This window comes from Panthera pardus, unplaced genomic scaffold, assembly GCF_024362965.1.
Source record: "Panthera pardus isolate Hobbes unplaced genomic scaffold, ASM2436296v1 HiC_scaffold_16, whole genome shotgun sequence".
Lineage (NCBI taxonomy): Eukaryota > Metazoa > Chordata > Mammalia > Carnivora > Felidae > Panthera > Panthera pardus.
Genome location: NW_026526721.1, coordinates 17,692,713 through 17,710,058, shown reverse-complemented (window position 1 = coordinate 17,710,058; position 17,346 = coordinate 17,692,713). Strand labels below are relative to the sequence as shown.

The following is a 17,346-nucleotide window of genomic DNA, read 5'->3' as shown; positions in this document are numbered from 1 at the left end:
TCCTCAAATGCTGTGTCCGTGAACCTTATGACAGATAAAGTGAGGCTATGTGATGGGTGACGAATAAGGTAGGTCTCGAATGACCCATCATCTGCTCCGGAATATGGGCAAAGGCATCAATATCTCTAATATCCACAGCTTTTGAAAAAGGCTAGGACAGAAATGCTAACTGAGCACCAAGAGACTCTACGTGTAAGGACTCATCTTTGTGAAAATCTCTGCCTCCATAAGTAATTTGATAATAAGGTCCCCATATGTTTTACTTTCTTAGTTATTTGAATAGAAACAAATTGCCCGTGTAGTTTGGTGTGTGTGAAATTTAATGACCTGCTGCTAAATTCTTACTCAGGTTGAGGGGTTACGGGGCAACTAATTCGTACCCTGAAAATCCCTAAGGTATTTGCCCTGCCCAGGCATTTCCTCTGAATCCAGAGAGGGGCTCCTCCCCAGGGAAATCCTTTTGTGTGTTGGGAATCTGATGGACAGCGACTGCCACTTTCTATTGTGTTGGGAGAAAGAAGATGCAAGGCTGATGATACTGCTTACCCATCCAACTGGACTCCTTATTTTTATTTTTGTAATACGTTTTGCCTTAGAATTTGTTACGGGACTTACTTTTTTTGAAATATCTAGGATCAAGAGATCATAGGCAAACCTACCGTGGCTTGAAACATAACCTGGAGGGGTGTTGGAGAGGATATCTCATCTTACGTAGGAAGCATATAAAGTGGAGGTATATTAAAGTATTTGAACAGGTGCACTCCAGAGCCGGTGGCAGTGCTGGGCTCCAAAGCCATGGCCCCTTACTCTTACTTTATGCTCCTTTCACAACATCCCCATGTGCGACACCCTTACCTCTGCCAGTCATACTTTATAACTGTTACAGGAAAATACGTTCTGATTATATACAGAGTTTAAGTGACGCCGAACAGGATGTCAAGAAAATAAAGAATGAAGGGTAAGGGAATCAGGTAGGAGAGCTTTTTTGTTTTGTTTTGTTTTGTTTTGTTTGTTTTTTTGTTTTAAATCCTTATTCCTTAGAGTTCCTCATATTCGTGAGAATCAGTTGGGATTATCAGCCATTGCAGGAGGTCTTGAGACTGACCTTCCCAAGGCAGCGGGAGGTAGGAGGCCTAGTGCCTTGATTTCTTAGCGCCTCAATAAAATATGATTCTCTTACTCTCCTGATACTGAGCAAGAGGACGACGGAGCTGCCATTTACTGAGATGAGGAACATTGAGGGAGGAGTGAATTAAGATTAGGGTCGTATTTGTCAAGAGGTGTGAGCTTGCTGAAATATTTTAATATGCATCATCTCCTCTGATGCACACAGCAATATTAACTTGCAAGATAATTACTATTAATTCCATTCTACTCTCAAGAATTCTGATTGTAGGGCGCCTGGGTGGCTCAGGCGGTTAAGCATCCGACTTCGGCTCAGGTCATGATCTCACAGATCGTGAGTTCGAGCCCCGTGTCGGGCTCTGTGCTGACAGCTCAGAGCTTGGCCCCTGCTTCAGATTCTGTGTCTCCCTCTCACTTTGCCCCTTCCCCGCTCATGCTCCGTCTCTGTCTCTCTCTTTCCCCAAAGTAAGTAAACATTAAAAAAAAAAAGAACTCTGATAGTAAAAAAATAAATAAATAAAAGCGACCCTTCAAAGATCACATGATGTTCGTCACTGAGTCAGGGCTTGACTGCCAAGATTTCAGCTCCAAGATCAATGTCCTTTCTCATATGTCACATTTGACCAAGGTAATTTATCTGGAATAGTTCAACGGTCATATCACACAATATAATCTTGGTTAAATCAACTGACAAGCTGCTCTGTCACCACCACTCGTCGCTACCATGAATTTCTTCATCTTTTCATGGGACAAGAAACATGCAGACATTGGTTGTCAATACAGAGACAAAATGCTAAATTTAGCACTTAAAAAAGTGGCTTCTAAGCTTATGTAGGAAAAATGCATAGCATATAGTACATAAGGTTTTTTATTTCTTATTTGATTCCTGAACTTCTTCCCTTCCCCATTCCTTTTTTTTTTTTAAACAAGATAGCCTTCTCATCTTATGACCTAAGGCATAGCCTTTGCTTTAGCATTTAACAACCGTGCAAAATTAGATAAGCCCTACACTCTCAGAGTCCCAGTTTCCTCATTTGTAAAACAAAAAGGTATACTTCATCATTTCTAAGGGGTCTTGCACCTTGGCAATATATACAAATGCAGTATGTAATTGACACGCAGGGTATTTTACAGAGATGGTTCAATACAGTCCCGATGAATCGCTAGCAAATAAGATTAGTAATGCATCTTTTAACTCAGAATAGATTCTGCAGACATACAATTTTTTTTTTACTATATCAAAGATAATTTCCAGCGGTGCATAATAACATGGCATGTGACTATTTTAATAAATCCTTATTGTTAATCGGGTTTGCATATTACCTGCCAGTAAAGACAATACAGCACACACATCAAGAATGTATGCGTACCGGGCCAACACTACTCAGCCAAAGAGTGGTTTGACAAAGGGGAAAGACAATCCTGCATTCCAGCAGACTTTTTAGCCTGCTCCCTCCTCCTAGCTGATAACATAATATTTCATGCCAAAAATTGGGTACTTTATTTTTATCATTTTTTTAAGTTTATTTATTTATTTTGATAGAGAGAGAGTGAGCAGGGAAGGCGCTGAGACAGAGAGAGAGGCGGAGAGAGAGAGAATCCCGAGCAGGCTCTGCACCATCAGCATGCAGCCCGATGCGGGACTCGAACCCACCAACCATGAGATCAGGACCTGAGCCGGAACCAAGAGTTGGGCGTTGAACGGACTGAGCCCCTCAGACGCCCCCCCCAAAACTGGATACTTTATACATTTACATACTTAAAACAAAAGTATAATCAAGGACCATGACAGGAAGCAGACGTTACTGCATATATTTCTTTATAGAGAAGATTTAAACCTGCAGAGGTCACTATAAAATGGGATTGCTGTCTCCATCACCGCCATTAACTTACAGGTCTTCTCAAGAAAAATACAGCCTAATGAAAAATCCTTTGTAAAGTGAAATCGTTATGATGCAAACTGGCCATCCTTCCCTAAATTATGCTTCAGAAATAAGAGATGCTTCAGAAATAGCGAGATGGCTAGCGGGGACCCCACCGACTTTTCCTTCTGGGTGTTCCCACTCTGCAAGACCTTGACCCTGATCAGAGCCATTGCGGTTCATTTGCCACCAGAGGCACCAGGAGCTTCGGCTCTGCAACCAGAGCTTTCTCCTCTCCCTCCCCGGTTCTCAAGTGGACCCTATGTTACTGGAGCCATGCTGGACCCCTCCACGGATGGCTCGAGACGTAACATGAGTCACCCTTTCAGTTTCTCAAGGCTAAAGCTTTGTCCCATGCACGTAAGGGCAAGGGTTCTACCCCCTCACCTTTTTTTATTGAAGGTCCCGACCACCTTGGTGCAACTGGAGTTGTCTCCCCCGCACACTGCACACTTGTCATACTGCAGCCTGGAGCCGATGATGCCATCACAGCCAGTCCGGACACACTTCCCCCGTACGCACACGGAGTTACTGTACGGCCTGCATTCGGTCCCATCCGTCACCTGAATAACGACGCTCACGTTAGCAGCGGGAGATACTTGTGCGCAGGTGGTTTGGTTTGCACGGTAAGAGAGCAAGTCCTAATGTCGAGTTTTGAGTTTGATCGGGACAGTACATCGAAAAATGAACAAACAACCGAAAAAGCATAGTTCCCAGGAGTATCTGACCGAAACATCCTCGACATATTGGCAGAAGGAAGATCTGAGATAAATCTCAGTTATGCACTTTCTCTCTTGAGCCTAATTCCAAATGTGCCAGGAGACCCAAGGTCGTCCTCTCCCTTTCTGTATCCCGAGCATGTTCCCAAGGTATCGTCTCGCCTTTTTACATTGCTAGAAACGATCGTTTCACTTCGCATGTGGGACGTGTCCCTTGTGCGGAAAATGAGCAAGCTCAAGATGGCAGAGATCTGGGGCGACTGGGTGGCTCGGTCGGTTGGGCATCTGACTGCAGCTCAGGTCACGATCTGGCGGTTTGTGGGTTCAAGCCCCGCCCTGGGCTCTGTGCTGACAGCTCAGAGCCTGGAGCCTGCTTCGGATTCTGGTCTGCCCCTCCCATACTCATGCTCTGTCTCTCTCTGTTTCTCAGTAATAAACATTTTACAAAGTTAAAAAAAAAGATGGCAGAGATCCTTCTTGGTGGCGTAACTGTTACTCTAGTGATGCATTTGAAAGTCTACACTTGACATCCAAACCTCCTTGTGGTTGAAAAGCATGCCCTATCGTGTGTTGAACAGTCAGATATTGAAATAGACACAAACATATTAGTGCAGAAAGGGAGTCTGGGGAAATCAGAGCAAAGTACTTACTAGAAGATACTGAATGCATTTGGAATGAAGGAATCACACCCAAAAATAGTATATATTTTAAAAACTAGCTATAAAATAGTATGAATATGCACTTTGTGGTTTGTGCATGTGAGTGTATATAAATAGCATATGTAGTCATATGTATAAATAAACTTGTATTTTGCATTTGGGTATCTACTACTATTTTCATATATGTGTGTGAGTATGTGAGTGTGTATATGTGTGCAAAGTGAAGTGGGGTATACTTCAGCAGACCCACAGGTCTCCAGATGGTGGCATTTCCAGGTGATCTTATTTCTTTGTCAGTTTTTAAATGAAATTGTATTATTATTTTTTTTCTTAAAATTTTTTAAATTCTTTTTTATTTATTTTTTGAAGGACAGAGAGAGAGATAGAGCATGAGCGGGGGAAGAGCAGAGAGAGAGGGAGACACAGAATTCGAAGCAGGCTCCAGGCTCCGAGCTGTCAGCACAGAGCCCGACGCGGGGCTCGAGCCCACGAACCGTGAGATCATGACCTGAGCCGAAGTTGGACGCTCAACCGACTGAGCCACCCAGGCACCCCGAAAATGTATTATTTTACAATGAAAAGAGAAAGTACTTTCAAAATGACTTAAGGTGGATGTTAACTTCTGTTTTCAATAATATGTCCCACATATCTGAAGGCCAATTTCAGAGGTAGTTTTAAATGCAGCACCTGTTTACAAATTAAACAGTGTTTTAAATTGTTGCATACCATTCACTGTGAGAAATAAAACTGTTAGTAACTTAGCAAATGCTTTCCTGTGATAAATGAGGGATAATTTCATGCACATATATCATAACGCGTCTAACTATAGGGATATGAATTCATATTATGGGTGTAAGACATTTAACAGTCTGGGTCAGAGATGATGATCTTGAAACCGACCTTCATGAATCACCAAAGGAATTTTTTTTTTTAATTTTTAAAAATGTTTACTTATTTTTGAGAGAGACAGAGTATGAACGGGAGAGGGGCAGACAGAGAGGGAGACATAGAATCTGAAGCTGCCTCCAGGCTCTGAGCTATCAGCACAGAGCCCGACACGGGGCTCGAACTCACAAGCGGCGAGGCCATGACCTGAGCCGAAGTCGGACGCTTAACCGACTGAGCCACCCAAGGTGCCCCGCCAAAGGAATTCTTAATTAAACAATGGAAAAATAGAAAGCTTTCTTGCTTTCAGTTCCCCATACAAACATACCTCGGAAATTCTAGTTGTTTTCATGCTTATTTTGAAGTTAAAGTCAAACCACACCTTCCCTGACGGAGAGCTACGCTTTTCAAAAGTAGCTTTTGAAATATTGACTTGTTTTGTTTGTACAGAATAATTTCTTGTTCTTTGTGTTAAGGTTTGAGAACATAGACCTTCTAGAGATGAAAAGAAAACCCTCCAAAATCTAGCCACCCCAGGAATAATGGCTGTTTATATTTGGTAGCTCTAGGTTTTATTCTACCAAATAATCTCCAGCGAGGCTCGACTGCTTCCGGACAGGCGGTGGGCAGTTACCTTTGGAGAAAACACCACGTAGTAACCAGTCCCCTTGGCTCTGCAGGTCAGTTTGCACACATCCCCCAGCAGGACACCTGCATATTTGGGGACCCATTCCACAAATGTCTTGACTCCTTTCGCATCAGACTGATATCCATTTTTGGCCTCACACTGTTCGTGACGGAAAGATTTCCCTAAAACACAAACAGGTCATGTGATTACTTTACCTACTCTGAACCTGAGACATAATCTTGTGCTTTTAAATAATTTTCAGGAGAAGGCGCAAACTTCTTTCTTTGCGAGCCTCTTGACACACAAGGGTGGAAGGGTTTTATCTGTACATGGAATTGAAAACAACCATTATTTTCTTCCTACTCTCTGAATACCGAGTTACTTTTAATAACCATTTAAAAATCACTCATGCATCTGTTATTAATTCGCACACTGGTGGAACCGTGAAGTACAAGATTAATAGTCTATTTCTCTAGCCTCCTTTATTTATTACTGCTAGAATACAGGTTACAAGTGCTACATGGTGGGTTGCTGACACTTGGGAGCAGCGTACCGTTCGGTGGGCAGGGCGTGACGCTGCAGGAACGGTAGATGGCCCTCTTCCCCGTGCAGTAGCGACCACTGTTTCTGGGTGCGGGGTTATTGCAATGGCGATAGGCAAACTGCACTCCTCCCCCACACGAGCGAGAACACTGGCCCCAGGGCCCCCAGGATCCCCAGTTGCCATGGCTTGATGTCTGAAAGAGAAAATAGAAGATATTTCTAACTCAGAAAGGAGAAAAACATTCAAGACGTACATTTGGAAATCCTCTGCATTCAATGCCATAGTGGAAACCGCATCCCAGGTGTAAATTTTCCCTGAGTAGGGCGTGGTCACAGATATTGGACGTTCTGGAATGACAGTGTAATTCCAATTCTAAGCAATTCCTCTTTTCTGCTCCCTGCCGTCCCATGGCACTAGGATCTGAATGTTTCCCTGTCAGTATTGAGCACACTGCAAGGATCACTCCTGGTCCCTCTGGTCCTTCTGATACTGCCCATTTCCGTCAATAACCACGGCCCTACAGCTAACTTTTTGTCAGCTCTGATTCTGCATTTTTAGCAAGCTATATGCCGCTGAGGCCTTTGCACGATGCCTGGCATGGCTGATCGTATTTATGTTTTTCTCCCTCTTTAGCACCTAAGTTCTGCATCCCTTTGTTGACATCACGCATCCCATCTGAAGCAGATCCCCTGTCACATGCATAACCGTATTTGACGTGAGTTTGGCTTAGTTCCTGATAAGCCTGGAGTCCTTCTCTGTCGAGAGGAAATATGACAGATATCGAAGAGCACCCACACCCCCACGCGCTCACGCCACGTGTTAACTGCACCACAGGGAATGATTAGCTCTGTTCTGACGCCCTAGGGGTCTACGACTCTGGCAACTGCAGCAGGAAGATGAGAGGGGCCGCAGGGAAGAACGCTATAAACTCCTTTGCGGGAGGAACGGGCGAAGAGCTCTGGCTGCCTGAGAATGCGTGGTTGTGTGACAGTCTTGAAAGACAAGCACTGTGCATGTGTACATCAACGCTCTCCTCGGGACCTTGAAAAGCGGAGGAGACTGAGCAAATGCTCTGCTTGAGCCTTTCAAGGAAAAATACCTTCACTAGGAAATAAAGCCTTCTGGTGATAGCACCCACACATGTCACCGGAATGTTCTTCAGATCCTGCGTCCCCAGGCATTGCGTGACAAAATCACTTACTGAATAATATTTTTTCTTGGTCTTGTCCACACACTTGCCCTGCAGGCAAATCCTCCCTTTCCCACATGGCGTCCCTTCCACGGCTGGCAGCTTCTTGGTCAGACACACCATCTGGCCCTGGCGGACCACGGCACACCACAGGCGCGTGCACACATCCATGCCGGGGCACACCGAGTACTCAGGCCCGAACGTCAGGTTGCACTGCTGGGTGGCATCGTACGTCTGTCCGGGGAGCTCCTCAGGGCCCGATATCTGTTGGCGTGGTAGATCTAGCAAACAGTTACCTGAAAGAAAAACCGAGATTGACCGCCGCTCTGTGTTTAGGCTTCTACCTACGCAACTCATGGGTCTGAAAACGCAGCGCCCCAGCTGGTGTGGGAGCATAAGCCGGCCACACGTCTGCAGGCTGATGCCCGGGGGCAGGGGCTCCACAGGAGAGGGACGCGGGCGCCTCTCTGCATTCACCAACTAACTACCTCCCGGATTTTCACGGGCCACGTACTTGCTCTGGGGCATCTGTGACAATGACTGTGGGATGATCAAGTGAAATTATTTTGTAATAATGAGCTGTAAGAACAGCCGCTGTGCTGAGGGGTGAGAGGAAATCGGGACGGACCCGGAGGAAACAAGACAATGGACACAACGACAACAGCAGCAGCAAAAACAATACTAATAAACGAGCATTTACAACTCTTGAGAAACAGAATTTGTCCATGCGCTCTGTTTATACCCTTCTCCACTGTCAGCCTAGGTCTTCCTCATGTGCCCATCCACGTCCCTCTCCATTAATTCCGTAAATAATTACAAGGGGAGACCTCATTCATTCACTACATCAACAAGCATTTGGTCAGCACCTACGATGTCCCAGCAAACGTACTAGATACGGGGAAAACACGAAAACGACCCAGATCTACGCCTTCACGTCTCCCCCAAAAGTGAAGAAAATAAAAGAAATGAGGCGTTTCTTCTAGACTTATGTGAATTTTAACTACAGAGCACTCAAGAGCCGCAGAATAAAGGAGCAGTGGGCAAAGACAAGACCTAATCTTTGAAAATTTGGGACAAAGCCCTTCTTTTAATTCTTCTTCTTTGTCTCCCATTTGGGTCTAGTCTTGGATGCACCTAGTAGCTGTTGGGTGCTTGAAGCGTGTCACACAAATAAGTTGGTACTCTCCTTATATACTACTGTGAGAAGCATCAAGGAGTGACGCTGGGGAATCCGTAGAAGTGGGCATACATGCAGGCAATGTGAACTCATGAGCTGATACACGCCTCCCCTCCCCTCAAAAGCTTCCCGTAAGTATCCCTGCTCAGTGAGTTAGCACCATGAATTGTCTCTGGGCCTACAGGAGCATGCCCATTACCCATCGGTTTCTGCACGTTTTTGTTTACTTGATTTTAGGATTTGCTCGCTGATTATCAATAGTACTAAACGTAACAAATATTTACACTATTCTCACTTCTTTCTTAACTTTTTTAAGGTTTATTTATTTTTGAGAGAGAGAGAGAGGGAGACAGAGCACGAGCAGGGGAGGAGCAGAGAGAAGAGGGAGACACAGAATCCGAAGCAGGCTCCGGGCTCTGAGCTGTCGGCACAGAGCCCGACGCGGGGCTTGAACCCACGGACCACGAGATCATGACCTGAGCCGAAGTCAGATGCTTAACCGACTGAGCCACCCAAGCACCCCCTCACGTCTTTAAATGTACTCGCTTACTTAATCCTCACAAGAACTCTTTGAGGCAGATTCTAATATTTTCTTTATTTTACAGATAAGAAAACTGAGAAATGAAAACACAGGTCACTGACCCAAGGTCATGTAGCTATTGGGGGTTTATGCTCAGAGCCTGCCTTCCTCATCATATTCCTTCTCGCCTCTGCTTAGCATGTGGATAGATTTCTAGCTTTTATTGCTGACCGGGCAGGCGTGTGGAGGAATCTTTTAAATGGTGGATACCCTGCCTAATGGTAGAAACACCTGGTCTAAAGTCTAATTCTGGCAAAACACGAAGTGGCTGAGTATTCTTGACCAAAGCCAGTTAAGCTTTCCCTAATTTTCAAGCTCTGTGGAATGCTTCTCTTCTCACTAGGACACTGTAAGCATAAAATCAACTAACAGAAATATAAAGGGTGACCGGAAATTTACAAAACAATGACAGTTGACTCTATGCTCAACATTATTTAACAATTTTAGACACATTCAAGTCATTCTTCTCACTTAACAAAAGAAAATCACATTTCAATCCTACTTTCCACTGAGAAAAGGAACAGTTCAGCACATTTTAAGTATACTGCAAATGTTTTCACAACCACGGTCAAGTTTCCTCAAAGTGAATACCTTAGAATTCGTCAATCTGATGGAAGCATTATATGAAAATGAATAAAGAACAGAGTTCCTATTTAGTTTCCGAGCCAGAACGTTTGAAGAGGTAAAGCTTCTGAAGGCAAGCCAGAAAAAGCATTAAAAATAAGCATCCAGCCAAAGAGAACTCTGGGAGAAAAACATCGAGTTAAAAGAAAAACATCAACATCAAGTCAATAGGAAAGAATGATAGTCAAACCTCACCAAGCTTTGTTTGGAAGACAGTAAGACTAGGCACTGAGAATTCTATGAAAAGCGTTATCTTTCATTGCTACATGAGAAGAGAACATTGTATAAACCAGGGAATGCTTGACAGGTGGCTGATGTTACAAGAACTGTCAACAAATGTCTGAGACAGCAAGAATACTTTCCGATTCTTCAAAAGTGCTGTTTCAAGAAATTTTTTTTTATTTTACTGAAAAGCACAGAACTGTAAGACTGCGTAACTAAGGATTAGGCAGGGGAGCCTTTAACGTGTGTGGATACATGTGGCCTGGGTGAACTTCGTTCGTCTTGAGCCAAAATAATTTACCACTTCTTTGTGGGCTTGCAGTCACTGACGTCTTTTCACCTGGCTAGGAGATGGTGAGCAAAAAGAAACATAGAATTCAATTTGAAATCAACTTCTAACAAGGAGACTTTGGGATGTGGTGTCGCTTTAAAAAGCTTAATACCCAAGCGTTAAGTTTTGTTTTGTTTTCTGTGGAGTAAAGTTGACACATGATGTTACATTGGTTTCACGCCCAAAGGGCAAATTTTAAAAATGAATAACACATTTGCTTTGTTATTAAAAATATGGTGTCTCAGGGGCGCCTGGGTGGCTCAGTCGGATAAGCGTCCGACTTCAGCTCAGGTCATGATCTCGCGGTTGGTGAGTTCGAGCCCCACGTTGGGCTCTGTGCTGACCGCTCGGAGCCTGGGAGCCTGCCTCAGAGTCTGTGTCTTGCTCTCTCTCTGCCCCTCCCCCACTCACACTCTGTCTGTCTCTGTCTCAAAAATAAATAAACCATAAAAAAAATTAAAAAAAAAAATATGGTATCTCAGTTCTATGGTTTTCCCTTAGAAGTCACCTGGGGATGACTTCTTGCTTAAAATAAAATGATTTATTTCAGAATGGCCATTAATTTATTATTCCGGTGTTTTCATCAGGATTTGTTGCTGCATTAGTTTCTGTGTGTCCTGAAACATACAGTCTATCAGTTTCATCTATATGCTTAATTATGTCCTTTTGCAATATAAAATAGGTACGGACACCTCTACCAAATGGAATGCTTGAACAACAATAAAAAAGAAGTCAGCCTAGAGCCTGATTCTGAATCGCACGGTATACAATATTTAAAACCTAAATCACAGTGGGTTGGATATACATTGTCCGTTTTTCTAAAAATGTGTATAATTTGGGCGAAGAGCGAAAGAGGATATCTGTCAATCTTTCGGCATCATTTGCATTGACCTCTAAAAGCAGCCATCTACGGTTGACTCTTCTTAATGTGTTTGACTTTTATACTCGACCACTTCTTCCCATCTATTTCCCGTATTTTTCAATTTATCCTAGTCTGAAATCCTATCTGGGCTATGCTGGGCTCTCTTCCACAAATTGCCAAATTGTTTTTTTCTTTTCCTCCCTGCTTCCTTTTTTTCCCCTTTGTGTTCACATTTTCTCCATAGAAGAATGGATAGTTTCTAGAAGAAAGGCAACAGAAATGTGTCCATATTGCATATTCGTTTTTACCAGCCCTGTTCAATTAAATGCTTTAAAGGTGAAAATTAAAAAATGTAAAAGGCAGAGATTCGTGATGAGCTATTAAAGGAAAGACGGTGGTAGTCTCTCCATGGCCACAGAGAAGGTTAAGGGGGATGCCAGGTCGGCCAGGCCTCCAGGAAATGGAGTAGAAAGATCTCTGGCTTTTTTCTATCTGATTTCCAGCACTGTTTGTCTTTCATTTCAATGATTAATGAAAATCATCAGATCAAATGTGGTTGTTCTCTATTCTTTTCATATTTTCTTCTCTGTTTCTAGCACGATGGTAATTTCTCTGTTTTCTCTTCCTTTCCAGTAGCACAGGCATGAAATTAAGCATCGGTCCGAATACCCATGGTATATCAGAAATCAATGAATATTCCCAATGAAACTTGTCCCCTTTCACTTGCAAGCATATCTCCCTGGCAACTCATAGTTCTTTTAGGTGTTTATTTTTTTTATATAGATTTAAAATGTATGTTTATTCTTCATAAACCTATAAAATGGTCTTGAAGTTATTTTGGCCTTTCATATCTTTTTTTAATTATGAAATTTATTGTCAAATTGGTTTCCATACAACACTCAGTGCTCATCCCAACAGGTGCCCTCCTCAATGCCCATCACCCACCCTCCCCTCCCTCCCATCCCCCATCAACACTGTTGGTGGGAATGCAAACTGGTGCAGCCGCTCCGGAAAACAGTGTGGAGGTTCCTCAAAAAACTAAAAATAGATCTACCCTATGACCCAGCAATAGCACTGCTAGGAATTTACCCAAGGGATACAGGAGTACTGATGCATAGGGGCACTTGGACCCCAACGTTTATAGGTGTTTATTTGAATGGCTAGCAGTAGAAGAGGAAGTGATGTATTACGGGCCAGGTGACAGAGACACCTTGAGGCCATTGACAAGGCACAGACCATTGTCGCTAACCAAAGGCAATTCCAGGGATCTGTTGGTGACACCGTCACAAGCTTGAAGTGCACTGTTTAGCAAATGTTACGCCGAGGAAATTAGATGAAAAAGTCTCCTTGTTACAGGGTGAAGCATAGCTGTTTAAAAATACCAGTCCTTTAAATATGTCCTTATTTGCAGACTCTTTTTAAAGAATACATTTGCTGTGAAAATCAAGATACTGTCATGATGGGCCTGGAGTTTTATGAGTGTTGCCTTAAAAACTGAATGTTAAGATCTTGTTATTAGCGTCATAGTCTACACTGGTAGAGAACTGGTTCTCTAAACCATTTTATCTCCAAAGTTCCGCGTTTAGTAGATGGCTATAAACTTAGCTCTTTAAGTATGTCCCATGTTAATATTTCAAAGTTGTCTCTAGATTTTCCTTAGCAGCCTGTGTCAAGGGTCCTCTTGAGCTGCACCTGTTTGGGGGGTGGCCTTCCTCATCACCTGGCACCGCGGACTTCGGGATATAGTGGACACAGCTATCGTTTTTGGCTTCACGGTCATTAGCCTTTGAGAAAAGAAATTCAGCAACCTGCTTTCACCGCCCAATTTCTCTGCCAGTGCTTACCTTGATTTGGGGGGATCACAGTCCTCGCCAGCTTGCATAGAGCTAAGTCGTATAAACACTGCAGAATGTCTACAAGTATCTTGGCGAGGCTGGTGGGGAAGTGCCCCTGAGACGTGGCTTCTCCTTTTCTGAATCACAAATCGGCAGTCCAGTTATTTTAGCCTGTGCGTGTTGACTTTTCAACCATAACCTAATTGTTACATACTTCTTGTTGGAATGAAATCAGGAAACACTCAGTATTAATGAATTTAAATTTGGCAGTGGGAGAGTGCTACAAATGTCCAGCTACTTATGGCTAATAATTTTAAAAACAAATCAAATCATGGGAATTTAACTGAGCTTTAAGACCTCATTTCTCTAGCACCGGTGGGAAGGAGACGGATGAGCTCTTTATCCATGAATAGATTTTCCAGACAAGGAACTCTTTAGACACCATCTAAAAATTGTATAAATTTTGTGAGAGCATCTCCTTGGCTTTGCTGCCTTTATATTAGTGTCACAATTTAATCAACTTAATCTTCCTATAGAGCAAATCATTTTTTTCTGAGCATCGATCATTGTATCACATGGAACATAGAGGTACCTTAGGGGATTATGGTGATATGATACCATTTTTGACCTTTTGGCAAAAGGTACCAGACCTCTGAGCTTTTAATGTTTTAGGGCTACATTTTACAGCTTTTCTGGTTTCTCCTTCATTGTCAAACGATACCCCTTCTTGCTCTCAGTTTACCTGCCAGAAGTTCCCCCTGGCCCCTGCCATGATGACCATTTTATTGCTTTAAACTGTTAGCGGCCTAGAAAAGTAGTGCAGAAAAATAGTAGAACCATTTCTATTAACTATGAATGAAAGGGCTTTGCATGGAAGTCTGAGTCATTTCCTATAAGCAAAGTAAAAGGATTTTACAATATGGTTTCTTGGTATCAGTCTAGTCTTTTGAGAAAGATGTGTTTGTTTGTTTGTTTGTCTTTCCTCTAGGATTTTGATGCTCTCCCTGGTTTTCTCCCAAGCTCTGAGGCTGAAATGTCAGAGCCTCAACCATCTCAAAATCAGGCTTACTGGTTCTTTTTTTTTTTTTATGTTTATTTATTTTTGACAGAGAGAGAAAGACAGAGCATGAGCGGGGGAGGGGCAGAGAGAGAGAGGGACACAGAATCTGAAGCAGGCTCCAGGCTCCGAGATGTCAGCACAGAGCCCGACGCGGGGCTCGAACTCACAGACCACGAGATCACGCCCTAAGCCGAAGTTGGAAGCCCAACAGACCGAGCCGGAGCCACCCAGGCGCCCCTGGGCTTACTATCACTGCACTTTCACCTAAACTGACTTAACTCGATTTTTTGGTGGCAGTGTAAAAGTTATTAAGTTATTTGAATTCCCACTTAAATCACAGTACATAGAGGGTATCACTGTTTCGGTATCTGTGTGTGCTGTTTTGAAATGAGCGTAATTGAGCTTTGCAATTGTACCCTACTCTCTTTGGCTCTCCATATTCTGAAATGACTTTATTCATTACAGGCTCCTGATAAAAATCAGTGTGTGTGTGCTTTTGTGTGTGTGTGTGTGTGTGTGTGTGTGTGTGTGTGTGTGTTAGTCATAACACAAGACTGCCTGACCAATATATTCAAAAGTGAGAGAGTCTAAGCTTCATGAAATGAATAAATGAGGAAGTAGACTATGAGAATTTGCTGTTCCAAGAATTTTGGTAATTTAATCAATGTATTTAACATGTGAGTGGGAAATTCAGATAAGATTTTATCAACGCAAGTGATAAGATCCACGTTGACTAACAGTATGCTCTTGGTTGCTATCTACCATGAAGATCTCTGGAATGGACATAGAGACACACATGTAAACTATGTAAATTTGTTGCAAAAGTTTTAAAAATCTGAGCGTGGACGCTTAAATACAGGAGTGATGTTTAAAAATGAAGACAATACTGAAAGCATATTTGCTGCACAGAAAGTAAGATCATGAATTCCACAAACATGAAATAAACGACTCATTCCAAAATTATGGCAATAAGGAACACAATTCTGCACAGCATTGTAATTAGCTGACCTAATACTTGCACAGGAAAATGAAAATGGTCCCGTTTTAGCCATAAGTATTTGCTGCCTTAGCAACTAAATCCATTCATTTAGGGATTCAAAGTTTAGCTCAAACTTTTGGAATGTGTAATGTGGATTCTGAACTAAAATATTAATACTATCTCATTTTCAGAAAACCTGGGAAAAAAGCAGCAGAAGTGATATTAAGAGCGGAGATTAAGGCCCCACCCAAGAGGGACTTTATTAGATACTGACTTGTTCAATGTGCACAGGCAGAGAATTAGGCAAACATTCAATTGCAGGACTTTATCATTTTTAAGTCAGCATTGTAAACTGAGCTGCACTGAAAAATACCCCTTATTATTAGTCTTAAGAAAAAGCCTGACACATGGATTCTTAGTATTTTTTCCTAAATCTTTGAGATATTGGGACGTCCATCCAATGAGCAAAGAGCAGCTTCTATTGAGGGAAATTTTAAACCAGGCTAGGCTTGGGTTGTTTCAGGAATAGGATATTTTAAAGAGTTTAAAGTAGCTAAAGCCATTACTGGTTCACCACTAACATAGCAAAATGGAGTTAATGAACAGATTTTGCCTCCAAGATACCAAAGAACTTGGTAGCAGAATTTCTTTGAAGGATTCATCAATTGTTTTGACGTTACTTAGCCAGTGTTCAAGATGGCCAACTCACTAAGATATTATGAAATGTTACGCCATTAGCTTTGTGGAACCAAGAAAAACAACTATCACGGGTCCTCTTCAGCTAACTCTAAGCCATGCATCATGAGATAATTTTATGGACAATTATTACGATCAAAAATTTCTGTCATATTCAGTGCAACCACCAGTTTCGGAAAGAGACAAATTTTAAGAGGAAAGAAAGGAATGAGAAAATGTCCATTTCTATAACCTGAGAAAATTGTGAACCACACGGTCTCTGTAGGTCAACTACCTCAACTCTAATGCATCTATCCTGTGTGTCTAGAACTTTAAAATAATAAAAGATGAAAAAAATAAAGAAAATAAAAAAGGATGTTAGGAAATTAGCAACAGCTTGTTTCAAAAACTACTTAAAGGTCAGAATTTATTATTTCTAAAAACTGTGACTTCCTTGGTATTTTTATATAATTTACAGGACTAATCCTAGATTTACAGAATTTAATAAAGTGTGCTATGCTCTTGAACTGTATCTAATGGATAAAACCAAAGATTTTCCTTTGAAGTTCTTAAAGTATTTTCTCACCATTCAGATTGATTTTCTTGTTCTTTTCTGTAGTTTTCATTCTACTTCTAGGAGAATCTGCTGTCAGGATAAAACCAGATTCTTCCAGTGAATGCAAATCTAAAGAGCTTCCTTTCCTGTCTTTCTGTTGCCGTGAAGAGGATCCAACAGACTGGTCACCTACATTTTAACCACACCCCTGTGAGAGGCATGTAACAAATAATTCTGAGAGTCATATTAATAGCAGGGAAACAAGATGTCTGCCAATATTCTCACAGGAAGCTAGTGGTGAAAGAAGGAATAGAAGCCAGGCTTTCAGGGCACTGGCTAGGCATTCTGTGTGGTCTCCCACACTGTTTCTCTTTTGAACTTTTCAATTCCAAAGCAAAAATACCATAGCTATAATGCCACCAAGGACGTTGGCATTGTGCAACAACAGACAGTCCCTTTGGTCCTTTTCTGACCCTACCTAAACAACCACCGTCTCACAGGGCGTGGTGGGTTTCGTGAGGACGTAATAAAGTAACACTGGTAATAATCCCCCCTAAGTTTTGTGACTGAGCCCGTGTTGTCTTGAATGACACATACCATGGCCATCATCCAGGAATTCTGTGATGGTGGCTGAAGTGCACTTGGACCAGGGTTTGGACGCGTCGATGCTGGTTAGGATGGAAGACATTAAGCGCTTATCTTCTGTGGAACCAAAGTTCTCTTCACAGAATTTGGAATCATCATGGGAGAGGCCGAGTAGATGTCCTAAGGGAG

At 42.4% G+C, this 17,346-nt stretch overlaps 1 protein-coding gene across 1 annotated transcript in view; it reads right to left on the bottom strand.

The window, feature by feature from the left end:
* Positions 1-17,346, bottom strand: part of ADAMTS5 (ADAM metallopeptidase with thrombospondin type 1 motif 5) — a 50,771-nt gene that overhangs the window by 7,442 nt on the left and 25,983 nt on the right. Inside the window, exons 3-7 of the mRNA XM_019467796.2 lie at positions 17,170-17,337; positions 7,684-7,967; positions 6,492-6,675; positions 5,945-6,120; positions 3,435-3,610 (exon numbers count right to left, since the gene is read on the bottom strand). Coding sequence (XP_019323341.2) covers positions 3,435-3,610; positions 5,945-6,120; positions 6,492-6,675; positions 7,684-7,967; positions 17,170-17,337 — 988 coding nt within the window. The remainder of the gene's footprint in view (positions 1-3,434; positions 3,611-5,944; positions 6,121-6,491; positions 6,676-7,683; positions 7,968-17,169; positions 17,338-17,346) is intronic.